Genomic DNA, 26,305 nt, shown 5'->3' on the forward strand with positions numbered 1-26,305 from the left:
AGTGAGTACCAAAAATCCCTCTTTTCAGGTGGACTCTTGGAAAAGTAACATGCACCGCAACGTCAAAACCGTTTTCTGTGCATATGTTCTATCTTTCTCACTTTATTTCAACCGCTTCAGGCTTTGGAAGCCCTGCGGTTGCTAGAGGGGACCTGACCATTTTGCTGGCAGCTCTGACTTGGAAGCAGCCTATAGAATTGTAAAAATTGGCAAAGACACTTTAGGAAAAACACTGCCGGCGGTTTCCTAAAGCGTCTTCCTCTAGCAAAGAGGGCATGTGCACATGGCATCTTAGAGATGGCGGCAAACCCGATAAAGGGGCCTGATGTGGCACCTACAAGGAGTAACGGCAATTCATGGATCTCTGGTTTGCAAGGAACTTGACAAAACTAGTGAGGGCGGCAGCGTCCCCCAATCCGGATGCAGGTCTGAAGTATTTCTGAGCCCGGTCTGCACGCTCTGGGTCATTCTTGGGAGTTAGCCGCTGCTCAGCAAGTCCAGGACCATGAGAAAAGGTTTAATAATCGTTGCTCATACATTTTAATAAGGGCGGATAATACATTTGCATTGGATGATAATGCACAGATGAATGTGATCCATTGTCGCAACACAGAAAAGCAGAACTTCAGTTTTATTATTTGTGCTGCCGGCACAGGTGGGGACAATCCCTGTGTGAGAGCGATGCTCTGAAGTATTGGCGTCCATCATACTGATCCCGGATGCTCCGTGGTATACGGTTCTGTTCTCCTTTATTAGTATATCTTCCCATAGTGAATCGTTTCTATTGCACCCTCTACACATCTGGGAAAAACACTTTGGTTGTGTTGTTGTACAACGTTTTGGCCAGCTCCTCCGGTTCCTCTTCTCTCACCGATGCCATTATCTCCAGTACCTGCCTGCAATAGAAAAATGAACAATGGATCCAGATCGGATTCTTCATTATCTGATCATTTCCTATTCTAGTGGTGGGATCATCAGTGTTGGAAGGAAACAGACAGCAGGAATAAGACCCCAAAATACTAAAGAATCCTTACTGTATGGGGTCCATATAAATGATGGCAGAGTGAGCGACTACTTACTCACGTGGACAAAGTTGTTGGTACCTTATGGTAAAGTAGGAAAAGCCCAGAATGGTCACTGATAACAATAGAACAGAAGCAGATACTTCAATCACTTAAAGGGAACTTGTCACCTGCTTCAGGCTGTCGGGTAGCGTAAATCAGGTCCAGGCTGTACAACTGCAGCTAGGTATTAATCTCTGGAAAGCTCTGGCGTTTCAGAGAAAACATATCTCCAAGATCCAACCAGAGATGAGGCTAGTCTGCCTCCACCCCCAGCCGGCTCTTCCCAGCGCTGCTGCAAGTGATAGATAGGTCTCTTGCTTTGGGAAAGACCTGTCAAATCAACTGCTGTGGTGCTGGGAAGAGTCGGACTAGTCTCATCTCTGGCTATGGTTCCCAGCCGGCTCTTCCCAGCGCCGCTGCAGCTGATTGACAGGTCTCTCCCATAGCGAGAGACTTGTGATTCACCTAGAAGTGCTGGGAACAGCCGGAGGAGTCGCAACTCACGCTAAGGTTACCAGACAGATGGTTAAAGTATATATTTTCTCTGGAGCGTTACTGTGAAATGTTGCTCAGTTTGGGCACCATGAATCAGGTGACAGGTTCCCTTTAAAGGGCATGTGTCATCAGAAAATCATCTCTTGTTAAAATTGCTATCTTAAATGTATTTTTAAAGAAATTTATTAATTTTTTTTCTATTTTCGATATCTCTATGTATAAAAAAAACAAAAACAAGAATCTTGCAATTTTCACACTGGCCACTAGATCTAATATTAGACTCATGCTTCATGTTCTGTACATGTGACTTTTCAGTAATCTTGTTATCACCACAGACAAGATTACAATGAAAGGTAACACCGCTATACAAAGCTGATAAGTCTCTTCCATTCACAATAGGTGATGTCACAGCTCACCTCCTCCTCCTGTACAATGACTGATAACACCTCTATATACAGTAGATAACACAGGATCCACCATTCACAATAGGTGATGTCACAGCTCACCTCCTCCTCCTGTACAATGACTGATGACACCTCTATATACAGTAGATAACACAGGATCCACCATTCTCAATAGGTGATGTCACAGCGCACCTCCTCCTCCTCCTGTACAATGACTGATAACACCTCTATCTACAGTGTGTAACACAGGATTCACGATTGACACACTGAACACAATCTTTGCACTTCAGTTTTCTGAGTTTCATCCATTTTTAACAGATTCATTGCTAATACTCAATATATAAGAAACGTTCAGACAGTCTACCTGCTTTAGTGAAAAAACACAGATGAGTAAAAAAACAGAAGCACTGGGATGACACTGGAGAAAAATGATCTGTCCATTTCTCTCAGATGGTAACAGGCGGATGTGTGAATGGAGTCTTAATATTAGAGAGAGATTTGGGGGAAGCTGGAGGCTCGGCGCAAAAATGGCAAAAGAAGTTTAACATACAACATAACTAAATGTAAGGTCATGTACGTGGGTCAGGGAAAAAATGCACAATTATTTATTAAACTAGATGGTGGCCCGATTCTAACGCATCGGGTATTCTAGAATATGTATGCGGCCGACCGGGCGCAAGCAGCAGAGCGTTGTTTACATTTGGCGCCAAAATCGCTGATTGGTCGAGGCCGGCAACCGCGACCAATCAGCAAAGCGGTGTTAAAATTTGGCGCCTATATCGCAGATTGGTCACGGCCGGTGGTCGCGACTAATCAGCAGAGCAGTATTTAAATTTGGCGCGAATAATGGTGATTGGTCACGGCCGCGACCAATCAGCAGAGCGGTGTTTAAATTTGTCGCCAATAATGCTGGTTATTCGTGACCGGTAACCGCGACCAATGAGCAGAGCGGTGTTTAAATATGGCGCCAATATCGCTGATTGGTCGCGGCCGGCCACCGCGACCAATCAGCGAAGCGGTGTTTAAATTTGGCGCCAATATCGCTGATTGGTCACGGCCGGTGGTTGCGACTAATCAGCAGAGCGAGGTTTAAATTTGGCGCCAATACTGCTGATTGGTCGCGGTCGGAGACCGCGACTAATCAGCAGAGCGGTGTTTAAATTTTGCGCCAAAATCACTGATTGGTCGCTACCACCAGCCGCGACCAATCAGCAGAGTGGGGTTTAAATTTGCCGCCCATATCGATGATTGGTCGGGGCCGGCGGCTGCAACCAATCAGCGTCGTATTAGTGAGGACCGGGGAGCGGCGCTGCCTGTGCGGGTACTTCCGCTGCGAGCAGCTAGGAGATGAGCGGCTGCTCGCAGCAGAAGCATCCCGACCGGCGGCGCCGCTCCTCGGTCCTCCGTTCACACTTGCCGTCGGGAGATCATAGCGCTGTTTAAATTAGGCGCCAATCTCGCTGATTGGTCGCGGTCGGCAGGCGGCCGCAAACAATCAGCAGAGCGTTGTTTAAATTTGGCGCCAATCTCGCTGATTGGTCGCGGCTGGCGGCCGCGACCAATGAATGGAGCGTTGTTTAAATTTTGCGCTAATCTCGCTGATTGGTCGCGGTCGGCTGTCATCCGCGACCAATCAGCAGAGCGTTGTTTAAATTTTGCGCCAATCTCGCTGATTGGTCGCGGACGCCAGACGCGACCAATCAGCGAGCTTGGCGCCAAATTTAAACAATCAGCACAGCAGTGTTTAAATGTGGCGGCAAGATCGGTGATTGGTCGCGGCCGCTATTTAAATGTGGCGCCCAAATCGGTGATTGGTCGCGCGACCAATCAGCAGAGCGGTGTTTAACTTTAGCGCCAAGATCACTGATTGGTCGCGCTCTCCGCACGCGACCAATCAGCGAATCGCATTGGTGAGGACCGGGGAGCGGAATCGTATTGGTGAGGACCGGGGAGCGCCGCTGCCTGTGCGGATACTTCCGCTGCGAGAAGCCGGGACATGAGCGACTGCTCGCAGCAGAAGTATCCCGACCCGCAGCGCCGCTCCCCGGTCCTCCCTTGACACGCTAGCCGCTGATGTCCGCACAGTATCCGCATGGTGTTACAAAGGTCCGGACATTTGTGTTAAAAATCGCTGATTGGTCGCTGGCGCTGCCCGCGACCAATCACCGATTTGGGCGCCAAATTTAAATGTGGCGCCAAAATCGGTGATTGGTCGCGGCCGATATTTAAATTTAGCGCCCAAATCGGTGATTGGTCGCGGGCAGCACCAGCAACCAATCAGCGATTTTTAACACAAATGTCCGGACCTTTGTAACACCATGCGAATACTGTGGGGACATCAGCGGCTAGGGTGTGAAGGGAGGACCGGGGAGCGGCGCTGCGGGTCGGGATACTTCTGCTGCGAGCGCCCGCTCATGTCCCGGGTTCTCGCAGCGGAAGTATCCGCACAGGCAGCGTAGCTGACATCCATGCGCCTAGGGTGTGAAGGGAGGACCGGGGAGCGGCGCTGACATCCAATTGGTCGTGGCCGCTATTTCAATGTGCCGCACAAATCGGTGATTGGTCGTGGTCTTGGCCCGCGACCAATCACTGATCTTGCCGCAAAAGTTAAACACTACTGTGCTGATTGGTCGCGGACGCTGCCCGCGACCAATCACCGATTTGGGCGCCAAATTTAAATATCGGCCGTGACCAATCACCGATCTTGGCTCCACATTTAAACACCGCTGTGCTGATTGGTTGCGGACGCTATTTAAATGTGGCGCCAAAATCGGTGATTGGTCGCGCCCAGCGACCAATCAGCACAGCGGTGTTTAAATGTGGAGCCAAGATCGGTGATTGGTCGTGGCCGATATTTAAATGTGGCGACTAATCAGCACAGTGGTGTTTAAGTTTTGCGGTAAGATCAGTGATTGGTCGGGTCCGAAGACCGCGACCAATCATCGAATCGTCTTGGTGAGGACCGGCGCTGCCTGTGCGGGTACTTCCGCTGCGAGAACCCGGGACATGAGTGGGCGCTCGCAGCAGAAGTATCCCGACCCGCAGCGCCGCTCCCCGGTCCTCCCTTCCGCATGGAGGTCAGCGACGCCGGCGGTCCTTCCGCTGCTACCGGCCGGGAGATGAGCGCCTCGCGCCGCTCATCTCCCGGCTGCATCTCCGTCCCGCAGATGGGTCCGGCGGTCGAGGTCCTTCTGCTGGTACTGCCCGGGAGATGAGCGCCTCGCGCCGGTCATCTCCCGGCTGCATCGCCGCTGAGCTCCGTCCTGCAGATGAGCCGCTAATGGCCGCCATCTTTTTTCAGAAATCCCGCGGCGCTGATTGGCCGCTGCCGGACCAATGAGTGACGCGGGATTTCCAGGACAGACAGACAGACAGACGGGATAAGACGATTATATACAATTATATGAAAAAGTTTGGGCACCCCTATTAATCTTAAGCTTAATGTTTTATAAAAATTGGTGTTTTTGCAACAGCTATTTCAGTTTGATATATGTAATAACTGTTGGACACAGTAATGTTTCTGCCTTGAAATGAGGTTTATTGTACTAACAGAAAATGTGCAATCTGCATTCAAACAAAATTTGACAGGTGCATAAGTATGGGCACCCTTATCATTTTCTTGCTTTAAATACTCCTACCTACTTTTGACTGACTTACTAAAGCACTTTTTTGTTTTGTAACCTCATTGAGCTTTGAACTTCATAGTCAGGTGTATGCAATCATGAGAAAAGCTACTTAAAGTGGCCACTTGCAAGTTGTTCTCCTGTTTGAATCTCCTCTGAAGAGTGGCATCATGGGCTCCTCAAAACAACTGTCAAATGATCTCAAAACAAAGATTATTCAACATAGTTGTTCAGGGGAAGGATACAAAAAGCTGTCTCAGAGATTTAACCTGTCAGTTTCCACTGTGAGGAACATAGTAAGGAAATGGAAGAACACAGGGACAGTTCTTGTTAAGGCCAGAAGTGGCAGGGCAAGAAAAACATCAGAAAGGCAGAGAAGAAGAATGGTGAGATCAGTCAAGGACAATCCTCAGACCACTTCCAGAGAGCTGCAGCATCAACTTGTTGCAGATGGTATCACTGTGCATCGGTCAACTATACAACTCACTTTGCACAATGAGAAGCTGTATGGGAGAGTGATGCGAAAGAAGCCGTTTCTGCAAGCACGCCACAAACAGAGTCGGCTGAGGTATGCAAAAGAACATTTGGAGAAGTCAATTTCTTTTTGGAAGAAGGTCCTGTGGACTGATGAAACCAAGATTGAGTTGTTTGGTCATACAAAAAGGCGTTATGCATGGCGCCAAAAAAACACAGCATTCCAAGAAAAACACTTGCTACCCACAGTAAAATTTGGTGGAGGTTCCATCATGCTTTGGGGCTGTGTGGCCAATGCCGGCACCGGGAATCTTGTTAAAGTTGAGGGACGCATGGATTCCACTCAGTATCAGCAGATTCTCGACAATAATGTTCAAGAATCAGTGACAAAGTTGAAGTTATGCAGGGGATGGATCTTTCAGCAAGACAATGATCCAAAACACCGCTCCAAATCTACTCAGGCATTCATGCAGAGGAACAATTACTATGTTCTGGAATGGCCATCCCAGTCCCCAGACCTGAATATCATTGAACATCTGTGGGATCATTTGAAGAGGGCTGTCCATGCTCGGCGACCATCAAACTTAACTGAACTGGAATTGTTTTGTAAAGAGGAATGGTGAAAAATACCTTCATCCAGGATCCAGGAACTCATTAAAAGCTACAGGAAGCGACTAGAGGCTGTTATTTTTGCAAAAGGAGGATCTACTAAATATTAATGTCACTTTTCTGGTGAGGTGCCCATACTTATGCACCTGTCAAATTTTGTTTGAATGCAGATTGCACATTTTCTGTTAGTACAATAAACCTCATTTCAAGGCAGAAACATTACTGTGTCCAACAGTTATTACATATATCAAACTGAAATAGCTGTTGCAAAAACACCAATTTTTATAAAACATTAAGCTTAAGATTAATAGGGGTGCCCAAACTTTTTCATATAACTGTATATAGATGGTAAAACACTGGTGTATGGGTGGACAGCAAACTCACCTATAGTGACCAGTGCCAGGCAGCTGCTGCCAAGGCACATAAATAATGGGATGCATTAAAAGAAGCAGAGATGTTCCTGACGAGAACATAGTTTTGCCTCTATACAAGTCACTAGTGCGGCCACACTTGGAATACTGTGTACAATTTTGGTCTTCAGTGTATAAGGAAGACATAGCTGAACTAGAGCGGGTGCAGAGAAGAGCGACCAAGGTTATTAAGAGAATGGGTGGAAGAAGGCAGAAGATAGATTATTGCACATGGGGTTATTTAATTTGGAAAATTGAAGGCTTTAGGGGCGATCTTATTACAATATACAAACATATAAAGGAACATCAAAAGGATTTTCTTTAGACCAAAGTTGAATAATCTAAATGCAGATTCTTTACTGTACGAGAAGCTAGACTATATGGATTCTCTACTGTACAAGCAGTGAGATTCTGGATTCTCTACTGTACGAGCACAGACTATGCATTCATTACTGTACAATAAGTGAAACCATGGATTCTATACTATACAAGCACAGACTGGATTCTTTACTGTATGAAAAGTGAGACTATGGGTTCTTTACTGTACGAGCAGTGAAATTATGGATTCCTAACACTATGGACCCCTCTTCCACAACATGTTGCAATGGTCAATTGACCAAACAAGTTCAAGAAGAGCCTCTATGCTTTGACAAATATAATATTACAGGTTATGGGCACTAGATTCTGTGATGGGACAGATTCTTGGAACTGTATGTGGGGTGGGGGAAGGAATTCTCCCCCTAATATGGAGCAATTTGCATCTGCCTCATGGGGCTTTTGCCTTCGTCTGGATCAACATCTTAGGTTATGGATTGAGCTTGATGGACTTGTGTCTACCTTCAACCTTAACTATGATAGTTGGTCGACTCAGACACTACTAACATCCATGTGAACAACAGGAAATTGGAATCAAATATTAGGCCTCATGGCAAATTTGAAAATTGCAAGATTTTTGATATTGTAAGATATGAAAAAAAATTGAAAAAGATAAAACTGATTTAATCTATAGGTGATTCCCTTTAATGTTATAGCACACAGCTCGGCTATACCAGAGGATGAACGTTAAGGTTTCAGCCCGTGGAGCAGACCGGTCGGAGGTCCCTTCTCCTGCAGAGGATACTCACACAATATGGCACGGCTCGTTCCTGTCCTTCAGACAATGTCCTGCCTCCCACTTCTTCTTAGTAGGGAATATGGTCTTCACGTACTTTGAGCCGGCATGAGTATTTTTCACCCCACACCACGGGGCATCTATCATAAAAGCAGAAGAGCAGCATCATACATCAGTACAATGAATCAGGTCCCAACCCCAAAAGGTCATTTATTGAGAATGTTCCACCAGAAAACACTTCTCTCCATTTCTGGACGTGTAATGAGATCATCACATTCGATTACATGTGGCATAAAAATGTACATTTCCCCAGTACAATCTTCCCGTCTCGTGCCTACCTGTCTCTATCATCAGCCTCTCGCTGGGGATGGACTTCAGCACTTCCAAGTTGGACTCTGTTTTTAATGAACTGGTAGAAGACAATGAAGAACGTGAATGGGGAAAGACGGCAGCTCCATCCACCTTTACATCACTAATCACTGGAGATTTACAGGACAATCTTTTATTAACGACAGTAGTCACATATAGGATTGTCAGGATTCATAAGGGAAGACATGGGTGTAAGTGTAGCGAGGACCCACTTTTCCCCATGGTCGCCGCTGCAGCATAATCATAGGGTGCCGATTGGTTATCACTGCAAGGCGGTGGTCTACTGAGGATCCCTTGTCTACCATGTTTGTAACCTAGGAAATTGGTAATTATATAACAGACTGCAATACTTTCAGTAGTGCAGTGTATTCTATAAGCAACCAACAGTCAAAGTTCCCTAAGGGAACTAATGAAAATGTAGAAATTTTTTTTTTTTTTAAATAAAATTCTATATTATATATACACTTAGTCCTTAGAAGGTCTTAAAATTAGGTAAGCACAACCTCAGATGAACAACAACACGTGACAGATTATATTATGTCATTATTTACCAGAAACTAGGCTAAAATGCAGAAGCATTGTGTCAAAAATTAAGTACACCCTTACAGCTTCCATAGAAATAAAAGGGTAAAGTAGCAGCCAGGTGTTACTAATCAAATGCCCTTGATTAGTTGTTCATCAGCAAGTTTGACAGCCTCTATAAAAGCAGAAGTTTATAAGGCCATCTCCACACAATTTGAATTCCATTATAGACAGCCTGCTAAGGAATGGACGTCCAAGCAAATTCACCCCAAGGTCAGACTGTGCAACGCTCAGAGAAGTTGCAAAAAAACCCAAAAGAGCTAAAATTCAAACTCTAAAGGCCTCACCATGTTAAATGTTCAAGTTCATGAAAATACAAGTAAGAGAAGACTGAATAAGTATGGCTTGTTTGGAAGGGTTTCCAGGAAAAGGTATATTTGTTCTAAAAACACAAAGTTTGCAAAGCTGCATGTGAACAAACCAAAACACATATGGAACAATGTCCTTTGGACAGACAAGATCAAGGAGGAGATGTTTGGCCATAATGCCCTGTGTACCACACTTTGTGAAAGCAAAACGGCATATCAGCACAAACACATCATACCGACTGTCAGGCATGGTGGTGGAGGGGTGATTATTTGGGCTTGTTTTGCAGCCATAGGACCTGAGCACCTTGGAGTCATTGAGTTGATCATGAACTCCTCTGTATAACAATGTATTCTACAGTCAAATGTGAGGCCAACTACCCAAAGGTAGAGCTTGGCCGAGACTAGGTCATTCAATAGCAGAATAATCCAAAGCGCAGCAGCAAATCGGCATCAGAATGGCTGAAATAAAGATAATTACGATGTTGCGAAGGCCCAAAGTCCAGATCTCAACCCAATAGAAATGCTTTAATAGATCTGTGCAGAAACGATCATTGTAACCAAGAGTGGACAAAATTCTTCCAGAACGATCATACACAAAACCATTACTTCAAGCTATTGCTGCTAAAGATGGTCCGAACATTCATTCATAGGGTGTACTTACTTTTTCACACATTCCTCCCGCATTTTGGCCTAGGTTGTTAAATAATGATTCGATGTAATCTGTCCTGTATCTGAGGTTGTATTTACCTAATTTTAAGATCTTTTTGAGGACCAGATGTTTTTCATTCTATCCTGATTCGTAAAAGTAGAAAATTCAATGATGTATATTTCATTTTTCTTATGACTGAATGAACAAAAGAGAAATCTAAATCAAATCAATATTTGAATTTTGCCTCAATCACTTCTTCTCCGTACTTGTCACTTGTTCACAGTTTTTAAACTGTTCCAAACATCTTGGAGAACTGACCCCAGATCGTCTGTGGAAATCCTTCTGTGTCTTCATGTGATCCCAGACAGATGGGATGATGTGAGATCAGGGCTCAGTATAGCCGGATCATCACTTCCAGGACTCCTGGTTCTTAATGACATTGGCTGGATGTTTGGGGTCGTTGTTCTACTGTAGTTGTTGAGACGCCTCCACCGTGCTTCACTGTTCCTGCAGACCCTCATTATTTTGCCGCTCTTCAGGAACAATCTGCTTTCTGTTACAGCCAGATATTTCACATTATTACTCCTCAGTCCAGAGCACCTGCTGCCATTTTTCGGCACCCCTTGGCCTTGTTTCCATGTGTAAGATATGGCTTTTGGCTCAAATTCTTCCATATAGTTCACCTCTGGCCAGACCTTTAGAACTGTAGATGGGTGTAGCTGGGTCCCGCTGGTTGCTGCCAGTTCTGAGTTGATGGCACTGCTGGACACCTACCGATTTCACAGGGAAGTAATCATGATGGACATGTCTTTCATCTGCTACACAAAGTTTCATCTGCTGCATCTACAGTTCTCAAAGTTGCCCACTTCTTCGTGCTTTTTCGAAACAGCATGAACAGTACATATTAAAAGCACAGTCTACTTTGAAATGGGAGAGACCTGGCTGATGCTGTATAACTACCTTGTATCTTGTTGCTGTACTCAGTCTTGACATGGTGTATGACCTGTGACATGAAACTGTCTTCCACAACCTCACCTTCGTAACAGAGTCTGGCTGTTTCTCACCCAGTTTTAAGCCTCCTACATAGCTGTTTCCGTCTCAGTTAATGGCTATGTTTCAAAATGAAAATGATGCTCATTCGCACCCAATAGGTATGTTACTCATCCACCTGACTATAATCCGACAAAATCCATGACTTTTTGTCAATATTACAAGAAGAATTGATGGGATTTTGAAGGCAAAGGACAGTCACCAAATATTGATGGGATTTAGATTTCTCTTTCCTTCACTTTGCATTTTGTTAACTGATAAAAAATAAACTGTTAACACTTTAACTATTTTTGAAAGCTTTCTTACTTTCCGGCAAATTCCATTTACAAAATATCAAAATAATTTTTCCAATACTGTGAACGTTGCAACACACAGAAAAAAAAAACCTCACCCAAAAAATGGAATAAAAAAAGATCAAAAAGTCCAATGGACGCCAAAACAGCACAGAATAAAAACTATAGCTCATACCGCAAAAAAAAACAACCGTGATACAACTCTATCAAACAAAACAGAAAAAAGTTATGGCTCTCACAGTCTGGCGCATGAATCCAAAATTGTGGTTGCAATTTGTTTTTTATTTTATATTATGTTATGATTCTTGGAAAAAGGGGAAGAAAAAAGGAATGTGCTAAAACATAAATTAGACGAGTCTCCAAGTGATTAATCTGAACGAGGCGGAGCTGCAATTCCACATATAACCAGGTGTAGCGCTGTTATTGATAAAAGCAATCATGTTTTTCTAATCCTAGACAATCCCTTTAACTAGGGGGTATAGTAAAGGTGACAGATCTGTTTTAGTACAAGTTTTAAAGGGGTTTCAGGACCAAGAATAGATCGTCAATATGCCAGAGGGCAGAATCAGGCGATTGTGGTCCAGCAGCAGGACTAGACATTGCCACCAGTACAAACAATGAGTCACGGCCGTGCCCCTTCAGTCCGCTGATCTGTGGGGATCCAACATTTAATTCTAAAAACCCCCTTTGATCAGGAGTTTCTGCTCACCAGCCATTAATGCCAATATAGAGATCTAAGGCCACGATCGCTTCTGCGTCTTCTTTTGTTCCATCAAATGAATGGACCTATAGGAGGAGACATCATGTGACCGGCCGATAACGACCCAATACATCATAATCAGCAGCAATTACCCAATCTGAGATTGCTTTATTCTATGTAGAGGTGTTATTAGTACAGGAGGAGGAGGTGAGCTGTGACATCACCTATTGTGAATGGTGGATCCTGTGTTATCTACTGTATATAGAGGTGTTATCAGTCATTGTACAGGAGGAGGAGGTGAGCTGTGACATCACCTATTGTGAATGGTGGATCCTTGTATTGTTTACTGTATATAGAGGTGTTATCTGTCATTGTACAGGAGGAGGAGGTGAGCTGTGACATCACCTATTGTGAATGGTGGATCCTTGTATTGTTTACTGTATATAGTGGTGTTATTAGTCATTGTACAGGAGGAGGAGGTGAGCTGTGACATCATCTATTGTGAATGGTAGATCCTTGTATTGTTTACTGTATATAGAGGTGTTATCTGTCATTGTACAGGAGGAGGAGGTGAGCTGTGACATCACCTATTGTGAATGGTGGATCCTGTGTTATCTAATGCATATAGAAGTGTTATCAGTCATTGTACAGGAGGAGGTGAGCTGTGACATCACCTATTGTGAATGGTGGATCCTGTGTTATCTACTGTATATAGAGGTGTTATCAGTCATTGTACAGGAGGAGGAGGAGGTGAGCTGTGACATCATCTATTGTGAATGGTGGATCCTTGTATTGTTTACTGTATATAGAGGTGTTATCTGTCATTGTACAGGAGGAGGAGGTGAGCTGTGACATCACCTATTGTGAATGGTGGATCCTGTGTTATCTACTGTATATAGAGGTGTTATCAGTCATTCTACGGGAGGAGGAGGTGAGCTGTGATGTAAACTACAAAAAAAACTTCAGTTCACTGACACCAATCAAAGCTTTTGAAAATGTTAAGATTATCTATTGCAACGTTGTGGAACAAACATGGAATAATTCCTGTGCAGTCATCTCAGGAGACCAGATACTCACCACTCCTCCGACACAACGCTCGCGATTTCTCTGCATTATATCTGAAGTGGAACAAAGGAAGAAATATTGAGAATGAAAAAAATAATTGTAGCGTCGGCGTCCCTGCCTCCTGCTAGGCAGGGACGCTGTTCCCCTCACCTCTCCGCTCTGTGTCCGGCGTCCTCCTCCCGCTCTGCTGGCAGCGCGCGCTGCTTCCCGGCCACTGTGCTTAGGGCGCGCGCGCGCTCCCCCTCTCTTAAAGGGGCCGCACGCGCCGTCCTAAGGATTCCCCGGCCAATGGCCGGAGAACCTCACCATATATAAGGCACCTCCTCCAAAATGGAGGTGCCCGAGCAATGTTGTTGCATAGCCTATCACTCTGCTTCAGCCCTCAGGTCCCGTTACCAGATACCTGCCAGTTACCTGCCAGATTCCTGCTTGACACCTGCCTGATACTTGTCTATCTACTTGCATTCCTGCGGTCCGACAGTCTGCCTACCAGCCCTGCCAGTCTGTCTATGGATCTGATTGCCCGCTCACCTGGGAGCGCTCTTCTGCTACCTGCCTGCTAGCCTACCTGGAGGCTCTGCCATCACGCGCTGTGACCACCTGCCGGTCCAGAGACTCTTACCCGCTCACCTGGGAGTGCTCATCTGCTACCTGCCTGCTAGTCTACCTGGAGGCTCTGCCGTCACGTGCTGTGACCACCTGCTTGTCCAGAGACTCTTACCCGCTCACCTGGGAGTGCTCATCTGCTACCTGCCTGCTAGTCTACCTGGAGGCTCTGCCGTCACGTGCTGTGACCACCTGCCTGTCCAGAGACTCTTACCCGCTCACCTGGGAGCGTCCGCCTGCTACCTGCCTGCTAGCCTACCTGGAGGCTCTGCCGTCACGTGCTGTGACCACCTGCCTGTCCAGAGACTCTTACCCGCTCACCTGGGAGCGTCCGCCTGCTACCTGCCTGCTAGCCTACCTGGAGGCTCTGCGGTCACCTGCTGTGACCACCTGCCTGTCCAGAGACTCTAGCCCGCTCACCTGGGAGCGTCCACCTGCTACCTGCCTGCTAGTCTACCTGGAGGCTTAGCCGTCACTTGCCGTGACCACCCGCCTGTCAAGAGACTGTTCCCGTCACTTGCCGTGACCCCCTGCCCTTCTACCCAGAGACTGTCCCCGTCACTTGCCGTGACCTCCTGCCCTTCTACCCAGACACTGTCCCCGTCACTAGCCGTGACCTCCTGCCCTTCTAGCCAGAGACTGTCCCCGTCACTTGCCGTGACCTCCTGCCCGCCTACCCTGGGAGCCACCCGCTTCCTTACAAGGACTGCCCCTTTGTATCGTTGCTCAGAGGTTCCACCTCCCAGACCCGTTACAATAATTAATAAGAGATTAGGATCGCTATATGAGCTGGACAGCAGGAAAGACAAATTGTACCATGGACACAAGTTCATATAAATGCTTCCCATTAAAAAAACACCACTAGGGGGAGCTCAATGGGAAATGTATCTGTCTGTCCTTCGTGAGCTCCCCCTAGTGGTGGCTTCAGGCAGCCAGACTTTTTAGTTTTCTAATGTGTGTAAATATCAGAAGATTTAGAGTTTAGTATCTGAATAAAGGACACTGAACCATATATTTTTACAATATTATTAAATGAATTCTCAAAATTTAGGTTCTAGAATGAAATTTACATGGTAAAAATGTGCTTGACCTCTCTTAACCCCTTAAGCCCCGAGGGTGGTTTGCACGTTAATGACCAGGCCAATTTTTACAATTCTGACCACTGTCGCTTTATGAGGTAATTACTCTGGAACGCTTCAACGGATTCCCCTGATTCTGAGATTATTTTTTCATGACATATTGTACTTCATGATTGTGGTAAAATCTCTTCGATATCACTTGCGTTTATTTGTGAAAAAATTGGAAATTTCGCAATTTTAATTTTTATGCCCTTAAATCAGAGAGATATGTCACACAAAATAGTTTATAAATAACATTTCCCACATGTCTACTTTACATCAGCACAATGTTGGAACCAAAATTTGTTTTTTATTAGGGAGCTATAAGGGTTAAAAGTTGACCAGCGATTTCTCATTTTTACAACAAAATTTACAAAACCATATTTTTTTAGAGACCACATCACATTTGAAGTGACTTTGAGGGGTCTTTATGACAGAAAATACCCAAAAGTGACACCATTCTAAAAACTGCACCCCTCAGGGTGCTCAAAACCACATTCAAGAACTTTATTAACCCTTCAGGTGCTTCACAGGAATTTTTGGAATGTGGAAGAAAAAAATTAACATTTAACTTTTTTCACAAAAATGTTACTTTAGACCCAATTTTTTTTATTTTCGCAAGGGTATCAGGGAAAAATGGACCCCAAAATTTGTTGTGCAATTTCCCCTGAGCACGCAGATACCCCATATGTGAGGAAAAAACACTGTTTGGGCGCACGGCAGGGCTCGGAAGGGAAGGAGCGCCATTTGACTTTTTGAATGTAAAATTTGCTTGAATAATTAGCGGACGCCATATGATTATTTATTTATGGGTACAATATATTTTTATTATTATTATTTTTTTATATTTTTAATTTTTTTTTTTTTTCACTCTCTGACATTTTTATTACTTTTACACTCTGTCCCACTATGGGACTTTCACTTTTTGCAGCCTGTTCGGCTGTATAGCATAGAGAACAGCAGCTCCCTGTGCTATGCAGCCTGTCAGCGCTGCACAGGAAGAAGTTACTTTGGTCATGCACTGCGCATGACCAGAGCAACTTCCTGCCTCCTGGTGACCCGGATGTTGTCATGATGACATCGGGTCACCATGGCAACATCCGGGACTGGACTCAGACGCCGGCAGAGAAGGTAAGTATCTCGCTTACCTCCTCTTGCCACCGGAATGCTGCAATCGATTTCGATCGCAGCATTTCGGGGGTTAATGTGTAGGGAGCGGTGCGGGACCGCTTCCTGCACATAGCACCGGGTGTCAGGTGTGTCAATCAGCTGACACCCGGCGGTGATCTCCCCCGCACCGCTTGTGTGCAGGCGAAATCGCCAAGGCGTACTAATACGTATCAGACCCATAAGGCCCAGGGCGCAGATACGTATTAGTACGCGCCCTGGGCCAGAAAGGGGTGAAGACTCTGAGACTCACCGATAAACTCCTTGTGTGCGTTTCTGCAGTGCAGGAACATCGGGAGTTTACATTTCTCGGCCAAAGTAAATTGCTTCTCGAAATACCTGAATAGAAAGAACAATTAAGATGAGATTTATCATTTCAGACTTTTAGGAGCAAAGTGCTAACAATACAAAGCTTGTAAAAAAGTATGTGCCCCCTTCAAGATGTCCCCAGCTACTGCATATTCAGATTAACTGGCTCCTGATCTGTAAAGGCAATGTCCCATCAGAAAATTACCTATTGTTTAAAAAGGTTTTAATGTTAAATTTTATTGTTTTTTTTATTTTTGAAAATTTTATTTTTCATCTCACTCTCTATATTCATGAAAAGATTATATCTGTACATTATCACACTGATCGCTAGGGCCAATATTAGATATTAATATCTTTATTGAGCACATGGACATTAACAGCTGTTAGTTTATATTCCTATAGACAGAAATAAGGTCTAAGCATGCTCAAAGGTCAATGTAATAAGGAGGAGGTGAGCTGTGACATCACCTATTGTGATTGGTGAATCCTGTGTTATCTACTGTATATAGAGGTGTTATCAGTCATTGTACAGGAGGAGGAGGAGGTGAGTTGTGATATCTATTGTGAATGGTGGATCCTGTGTTATCTGCTGTATATAGAGGTGTTATCTGTCATTGTACAGGAGGAGGATGAGGTGAGCTGTGATATCTATTGTGAATGGTGGATCCTGTGTTATCTGCTGTATATAGAGGTGTTATCTGTCATTGTACAGGAGGAGGAGGTGAGCTGTGACATCACCTATTGTGAATGGCGGATCCTGTGTTATCTACTGTGTATAGAGATGTTACCTTTCATTGCAATCCTGTCTGTGATGATGATGAGACCGCTGAAACGTCTTCTGAATAGAACAGGAAGTAGCATTATAGTACCGCCAGTGGCCAGTGTGAAAATTGCAAGATTTTGTTTTCCATATAGTGATATGGAAAATGTAAAAAAATACATAAAATGTTTTAAAAATAAATATTTAACATAAAAAACCTTATTAATCAATAGGCCATTTTTTGATACCAGATTACAGTTGCATTTGCTGATAGTTGTAGTTTTCCAAACAGTCAGTGATGGGGTTTTACTGCTTGTTTTCCACGTGGTTTTTGGCTGCTTAATTTTTACTGATGAAATATATAAAAAATATGTGGATCAAGAAATGTTTCTTACTTGAGTTGTGTTTCCTTTGGACAAAACTGTAGTCTATCAAAGTCTTTAAGGGAAAACGAAGAGAAAGTAATGATTACCTGCAGTCCTATGTAAAACCTCAGATATTACCATGAGTTGTGCGGGATAAGGAAATGTGGGACGGTAAAAACTGGATTCATCATTCGTTTTAAATTTCACTCACTGACAGCGGAATTCAAAGAAAGTAAAAAAGTGTCCAAATATCAGTAAAAAATGAAGAAATAAAATAAATAGCCCGATCTATCAAAATATTAAATTAAAGAAAGGGAAAGGTGAACATTGCGATGCAAAAATAATACATTTTGAAAAGCTAAAATTGTGTTTTCTCAGTCGTCGAACCTCCCATAATCATGTTCAGAGGAGGTTTAGCAGTTGGGACGACTCCTTTAAATGTTTAAAAGCCGAGATCAGATTTACACTCACCCAAACCGCACTCTCCCACCGCCACAACCCTCCCTGTATTGTCCTCTATCAGCTTCTGTAGAGCGAATAAATACTGGTCAGGGTCTCCAGCCTCGAACTCTCCACACCTGGTGGGATGGCAGCCGACCGTGCTGAAGAACCGATCTGTGAAACGCACGGATTACAATTCTCAGAAGACACAAATTATAAATATAGTTTATAGGAAGCGCCACTATTCAGATCAAAATAGTGACAGCGAGTGCAGCTCTGGAGTATAATACAGCATATAACTCAGGATCAGTAATGTAATGTATGTACACAGCGACTGCACCAGCAGAATAGTGAGTGCAGCTCTGGAGTATAATACAGGATGTAACTCAGGATCAGTACAGGATCAGTAATGTAATGTATGTACACAGTGACTGCAGCAGCAGAATAGTGAGTGCAGCTCTGGAGTATAATACAGGATGTAACTCAGTGTCAATACAGGATCAGTAATGTAATGTATGTACACAGTGACTGCAGCAGCAGAATAGTGAGTGCAGCTCTGGGGTATAATACAGGATGTAACTCAGGATCAGTACAGGATCAGTAATGTAACGTCTGTACACAGTGACTGCACCAGCAGAATAGTGAGTGCAGCTCTGGAGTATAATACAGGATGTAACTCAGGATCAGTAATGTAATGTATGTACACCGTGACTGCACAAGCAGAATAGTGAGTGCAGCTCTGGAGTATAATACAGGAGGTAACTCATGATCAGTACAGGATCAGTAATGTAATGTATGTACACAGTGACTGCACCAGCAGAATAGTGAGTGCAGCTCTGGGGTATAATGCAGGATGTAACTCAGGATCAGTACAGGATCAGTAATGTAATGTATGTACACAGTGACTGCAGCAGCAGAATAGTGAGTGCAGCTCTGGAGTATAATACAGGATGTAACTCAGTGTCAATACAGGATCGGTAATGTAATGTATGTACACAGTGACTGCAGCAGCAGAATAGTGAGTGCAGCTCTGGAGTATAATACAGGATGTAACTCAGGATCAGTACAGGATCAGTAATGTAATGTATGTACACAGTGACTGCATCAGCAGAATAGTGAGTGCAGCTCTGGGGTATAATACAGGATGTAACTCAGGATCAGTACAGGATCAGTAATGTAATGTATGTACACAGTGACTCCACCAGCAGAATAGTGAGTGCAGCTCTGGAGTATAATACAGGATGTAACTCAGGATCAGTACAGGATCAGTAATGTAATGTATGTACACAGTGACTGCACCAGCAGAACAGTGAGTGCAGCTCTGGAGTATAATACAGGATGTAACTCAGGATCAGTAATGTAATGTATGTACACAGTGACTTCACCAGCAGAATAGTGAGTGCAGCTCTGCAGTGTAATACAGGATGTAACTCAGTGTCAGTACAGGATCAGTAATGTAATGTATGTACACAGTGACTCCACCAGCAGAATAGTGAGTGCAGCTCTGGGGTTAATACAGGATGTATCTCAGGATCAGTACAGGATCAGTAATGTAATGTATGTACACAGTGACTGCACCAGCAGAATAGTGAGTGCAGCTCTGGGGTATAATACAGGATGTAACTCAGGATCAGTACAGGATCAGTAATGTATGTACACAGTGACTGCACCAGCAGAATAGTGAGTGCAGCTCTGGGGTATAATACAGGTTGTAACTCGGGATCAGAACAGGATAAGTAATGTAATGTATGTACACAGTGACTCCACCAGCAGAATAGTGAGTGCAGCTCTGGGGTATAATACAGGTTGTAACTCGGGATCAGAACAGGATAAGTAATGTAATGTACAGTTACATGTAAAAGTTTGTGCACCCCGGGTCAAAATTACTTTAATTGTGAACACTTAAGCAAGTTAAAGATAAAATAATCTCTAGAAGGCCTAAAGTTACAGATGACACATTTCGTTTGTAGTTTATGCAAATACATTTATATTATTATTTTTTACATTTTAAAAATTACAAAAAGGAAAATGGGCAGATGCAAAAGTTTGTGCACCCTTGGAGATTTGTGCGCTCAGATAACTTTGACCAAGGTTCACACATTAATTAGCCTGGTAGGGTTGTGACTTGTTCATTATCATTGTTAGGAAAGGCCGGTGATGCAAATTTCCCAGCTTTATATAAACTCAGTCTCCTCTAACCTTGTGCCAAAAAACAGCAGCCATGGGTTCTTCTAAGAAGCTGCCCAGCACTGAAAATTAAAAATGGTGGAGGTCCACAAAGCAGGAGAAGGCTATAAGAAGATAGCAAAGCGTTTTCAAGTTGCCCTTTCCTCAGTTCGAAATGTAATTAAGAAATGGCAGTTACCAGGAACAGTGGAGGTCAAGATAAGGTCTGGAAGACCAAACAAAATTTCAGTGAGAGCTGCTTGTAGGATTGCTAGAAGCAAATCAGAACCCCCGCTTGACTGCTAAAGACCTTCAGAAAGATTAATCAGACTCTGGAGTTGTGGTACATTGCTCTGCTGTTCAGAGACACCTGTCCAAATATGGCCTTCATGGAAGAGTCATCAGAAGAAAACCTCTCCTGCGTCCTCACCATAAAATTCAGCATCAGAAGTGCAAAAGAACATCTAAACAAACCTGATGTATTTTGGAAATAAGTCCCGTGGGCTGATCAGGTTACAATAGAACTCTTTGGCCACAATGATCAAATGTATGTGTGGAGAAAAAAAGGAACAGAATTTCAGGAGAAGAACATCTCGCCGACCATTAAGCATGGGGGAGGATCAATCGTGCTTTGGAGTTGTGTTACAGCCAATGGCACGGGGAACATTTCACAGATAAAGGGAAAAATGGATTCAATGAAAGTTCAACAAATTCATGATGGAAACATAACACCCTCTGTAAAAAAAAAGCTTGAAAGTTGAAAAGAGGATGGCTTCTACAAATGGATATTGACCCTAAACACACGTCAAAATCCACAATAGACGACCTCAAAAGGCGCAAGCTGAAGGTTTTACAATGGCCCTCACAGTCCCCCGATCTGAACATCATTGAAAATCTGTGGCTAGACCTCAAAATAGCAGAGAATGCAAGATGACCCCGGAATCTCACAGAACTGGAAGAATTTTCCAGGGAAGAATGGATGAAAAACCCTCAAACAAGAATTAGGAGACTCTTGTCTGGCTACAAAAAGCGTTTACAAGCTGTGATACCTACAAAATGGGGTGCTGCTAGGTACTAACCATGCAGGATGCCCAAAGTTTTGCATCGTCCCATTTTCCTTTTCGTAATTTTTAAAATGTAAAAAATGAAAAAGTATATATTTTTTGTGCCTAAAATACAAAGGAAATGTGTCATCTTTAACATTAGGGCTTTTAGAGATCATTTCATCCTCAACTTGTTTAACTTTTCACAATAACAGTAATTTTGACCAGGGGTGCCCAAACTTATACATGCCACTGTATATATATATATATATATATATATATATATATATATATATATATATATATGTATATATATATATATATATATATATATATACACAGTACAGACCAAAAGTTTGGACACACCTTCTCATTTAAAGATTTTTCTGTATTTTCTTGACTATGAAAATTGTACATTCACACTGAAGGCATCAAAACTATGAATTAACACATGTGGAATTATATACTTAACAAAAAAGTGTGAAACAACTGAAAATATGTCTTATATTCTAGGTTCTTCAAAGTAGCCACCTTTTGCTTTGATGACTGCTTTGCACACTCTTGGCATTCTCTTGATGAGCTTCAAGAGGTAGTCACCAGAAATGGTTTTCACTTCACAGGTGTGCCCTGTCAGGTTTAATAAGTGGGATTTCTTGCCTAATAAATGGGGTTGGGACCATCAGTTGTGTTGTGCAGAAGTCTGGTGGATACACAGCTGATAGTCCTACTGAATAGACTGTTAGAATTTGTATTATGGCAAGAAAAAAGCAGCTAAGTAAAGAAAAACGAGTAGCCATCATTACTTTAAGAAATGAAGGTCAGTCAGTCCGAAAAATTGGGCAAACTTTGAAAGTGTCCCCAAGTGCAGTTGCAAAAACCATCAAGTGCTACAAAGAAACTGGCTCAAATGAGGATCGCCCCAGGAAAGGAAGACCAAGAGTCACCTCTGCTTCTGAGGATAAGTTTATCCGAGTCACCAGCCTCAGAAATCGCAGGTTAACAGCAGCTAAGAGTAGAGACCAGGTCAATGTCACACAGAGTTCTAGCAGCAGACACATCTCTACAACAACTGTTAAGAGGAGACTTTGTGCAGCAGGCCTTCATGGTAAAATAGCTGCTAGGAAACCATTGCTAAGGACAGGCAACAAGCAGAAGATACTTGTTTGGGCTAAAGAACACAAGAAATGGACATTAGACCAGTGGAAATATGTGCTTTGGTCTGATGAGTCCAAATTTGAGATCTTTGGTTCCAACCACCGTGTCTTTGTGCGACGCAGAAAAGGTGAACGGATGGACTCTACATGCCTGGTTTCCACCGTGAAGCATGGAGGAGGAGGTGTGATGGTGTGGGGGTGCTTTGCTGGTGACACTGTTTGTGATTTATTCAAAATTGAAGGCATACTGAACCAGCATGGCTACCACAGCATCTTGCAGTGGCATGCTATTCCATCCGGTTTGCGTTTAGTTGGACCATCATTTATTTTTCAAGAGGACAATGACCCCAAACACACCTCCAGGCTGTGTAAGGGCTATTTGACCAAGAAGGCGAGTGATGGGGTGCTACGCCAGATGACCTGGCCTCCACAGTCACCAGACCTGAACCCAATCGAGATGGCTTGGGGTGAGCTGGACCGCAGAGTGAAGGCAAAAGGGCCAACAAGTGCTAAGCATCTCTGGGAACTCCTTCAAGATTGTTGGAAGACCATTTCAGGTGACTACCTCTTGAAGCTCATCAAGAGAATGCCAAGAGTGTGCAAAGCAGTCATCAAAGCAAAAGGTGGCTTCTTTGAAGAACCTAGAATATAAGACATATTTTCAGTTGTTTCACACTTTTTTGTTAAGTATATAATTCCACATGTGTTAATTCATAGTTTTGATGCCTTCAGTGTGAATGTACAATTTTCATAGTCATGAAAATATAGAAAAATCTTTAAATGAGAACGTGTGTCCAAACTTTTGGTCTGTACTGTATATATAAAAAAAAAAAAAAATCAGCACCAAATCTGTCTCCAGAAATCGCGCCATGAGCAGATACCATTGGTCCGGACCATCTCGATCGCCTCTTTGCTCTCATGTAGGTTCCCTCCTGTGATCATACACTGCAGAGTAACAGATGGGAGGGCTGGTTAGTTTCGGATGACTCCTGACCGACTGCATTGTACATGGTCAACAAAATAGAGCTTCTTAAAGTGACACCACACCCAAAAAATGTGTTTTTTTTTTAACAATATCCTCTCATGTTATAATCCCATGGAATATGTATGTACCTATGGGCGCAGGTAGCGGGCGCAGCACTTACCTTCTCCACACCGATCTTCACAGCACGTTCAATAATATCTGCAAAGTCATCTGTAAAAGGAACATAAAGCATTACCGCCGTGAGATCGTTTCCTGTGGCCCCTGACTTTCATTGCTCAGCATGTCTCTGATCTCTCTTCAAAATGCACTGTAACAATCTGTACGCAGTCAGCTCCCCCTAGTGGTGTGTTATGGTATTTGTGTACAGTATAGCGACTGGGGTGCCGGGGGTCGCACCCCACCAATCAGACATTGATTACCTGTCTTAAGGATATGCCTTCAATGTTAAAGTCCCGGACAACCTCTTTAAAGGAAGGGTTAGTGTTTTTAGGTCTGCTAAATCTCATAGGCAGTGGTAATTCCACAAGAAAACACTGAAGTCTGAAACAAAGACTTCTTGAAGGTTGTGACTAAACTGGGGGGATACAGAGATTAATATTACTTATTCTACAGCTGTGCATTCTTCCTTTTGCTATGATGTAAGAATTACTCACAGTAATGTACAGAACAATTATTTTCATGAAGGGTATAAATATACGGGCACTCCAGAATTCCTTGGAGATTATTAGAAATTACATTCCCTTGTATTTCTCTGTTCTCACCTGCCATTCACTAAATACCAGAAACTTCTAACTTGGAGTAACAGTAATAATAGTCATCTGTGAGCAAACTCACCTTGATGCTTCCTTGTGCCTCTGTATAATCCCCTGAACATGGGATCGGTCAGATTTATTCCAATGTCTAGGAACAAACACAAAGCAGAAATGGACTTCAGGGCAAATAACACTACGGGCCCAATGCATCACTTGCAGTTTTTGGGGGTTTGGGCTAAAATGATGCAAATTTTGCACAATGCATTTCACTCCAGGAGATTGGGGCATACTAGGGTTGCACAAAACTTTTTTTTGCAACTTTTAGAAAAGTCTCAATTTATGAATCAGTCGAAAACATCTCACCCATAATGATGAACATAAAAGATAACAGGTGAACGCATAGAACACGGACTGTAGAAAAAGCGAAAAACAACAAAAACTAAACGAAAAAAGAAAAGACACAATAACGAATCGGACCCGATGTTTATACCAGAAAATGACAGATTATTTTACAACCTCTTTCATCACATCCCATTAGCATAATTGGGGCTTAAAGGTGTTGTCCAGACCTTAGAATAGGTCATCAATATCAGATGAGTGGGGGTCCGACACCCCATAAGTCAGTTATTAGAAGGTCCTGTGATCACCAAATAAAAAAGCAGTGTGTAGAATGAGAACAGCTTTGTACACAGAGTATCTGATCTCGGATACCGCAGCTCAGCTCCTATTCACCTCTATGAGAGGGGAGCTGCAGTACCCAAAAAGGCCACCACAGCGTAAATGGAGCTGTGATATTTGGGCCAACATATAACAGCTGATCGCGGGGTATCAGTCGGACCCTGACTGATCTTATATTGAGGACATATCGAAAGGATAGATCCTTAATACCATAGTCCTGGACTTTCATGTATAATCTTAAAGGGGTTGTCCACCTTTGGGGACATTATTTTTTTTTTTAATTAAATGCCAATGGTTGTGGCGTAAAAATATTTTTTGTTATTGGGCTTCAGTAAAAATTTTGAACAGTTTGCCTTCTATAGTATCTGTGCTGCACTGTTTATTGCTGGTAGAAAGAGCTAACTGACAATCCGTCATTGAGCTCTTCTCACAGTCTGATGGAGAGTGTGGGACTTTTATCTGTGTTCTGCTGAGCTCCTTTATATGTTCAGGCTTGAGGCTGAAGTCTGCAGTCACACTATGTGCACAGTGCGCGCTGTGAGGATTCTCCAGTATCGGGCGGTCACATGATGTGATTTGCATAAATCCGGCCACATTCTGACTAGATGTATTTGGCTGTGCACGTCTAGTCGGCACTTGACCACATATATGCAAATCACATATTTGCAGTCAGGCGCCCGCCCGCTCCGGGCACTGGAGAATCCTGACAGTGCGCATTGTGCACATAGAGCGACTGCAGACTTGGACCCCAAGCCTGGACAACCCCTTTAAGCTAATGTATGATCAAAGTTGAATGTACAAGGAGAAGGTAAAAGGGTGCAAAATCTTTAATGAAACCCCATTACAAAACTGATTTTTGGTAAGCATTTAAATAAAAAAGGGGTCTCCAAAAATGGACAACCCCTTTAAAAAAATTAAAAAAAAACGCTATGAAACTTGTCCTATCATGTAGTCCCAGAGCCCCAGCCTTTTTCCGGGCATGCTGGGAGTTGTAGTTTAACCCCTGCAGGCAGCTGAGCACTGATTTACAATCCATAGATAAGACACCAAGGAAACAACACAGACAGAACCATGTAAGGAGGATGGAAGCTGGAATCCTCTCACCAATGAATCTGAAGAGTGACATATTGAATCCAGCGTGGCTGAGCCTCTCGTTCTCTTCTTTTCCCAGCATGCACTGCAAGCCACCATCTTAGTACACCCTTCACCCCTCCATCTTGGTACACCCCCAGTTTTCTCAAATCTTCAGACACAACTTTTCCAGATACAACTCTAAACACTACATAATGTTAGTATATAAGGTGCCGGTCAGCCCATTCAACTACATTACAAAGGTTCTGTTTTATAATAATATCTTTAGTAATTTGTCTTCGAAAAAATGGCGGACGATAGCCTCGCTCTAGCGATGGGACCTTACATTTAGTAGTTGGACTTCGAAAAAATGGCCGCTGGCTTTGCTCTAGCCATGGTTCTGTACCGCTTTACGTTACGCGCGTCAGTCCTTTTCCTCGCTCTAGTGATGGAACAGTTGAACGTAAAGTGCGTCAGCTCGTCG

General features: G+C 43.5%; 1 protein-coding gene across 1 annotated transcript; it reads right to left on the bottom strand.

The window, feature by feature from the left end:
• Window positions 1-496: 496 nt before the first annotated feature.
• Window positions 497-26,087, bottom strand: TATDN1 (TatD DNase domain containing 1). Its single transcript, XM_073679865.1, has 12 exons — window positions 25,855-26,087; window positions 24,155-24,220; window positions 23,481-23,530; window positions 23,217-23,280; window positions 18,003-18,146; window positions 17,562-17,604; window positions 16,351-16,436; window positions 13,219-13,259; window positions 12,151-12,227; window positions 8,529-8,599; window positions 8,204-8,330; window positions 497-896 (listed from the first exon to the last, which is right to left on the bottom strand). Exons 1-12 carry the CDS (start codon window positions 25,922-25,924, stop codon window positions 794-796), a joined length of 942 nt encoding a protein of 313 aa, XP_073535966.1. The 5' UTR covers window positions 25,925-26,087; the 3' UTR covers window positions 497-793.
• Window positions 26,088-26,305: the final 218 nt, after the last annotated feature.

This window comes from Phyllobates terribilis, unplaced genomic scaffold (genome assembly GCF_046119375.1).
Source record: "Phyllobates terribilis strain yellow unplaced genomic scaffold, ASM4611937v1 Scaffold_4__5_contigs__length_816908805, whole genome shotgun sequence".
In the NCBI taxonomy this organism is placed as follows: domain Eukaryota; kingdom Metazoa; phylum Chordata; class Amphibia; order Anura; family Dendrobatidae; genus Phyllobates; species Phyllobates terribilis.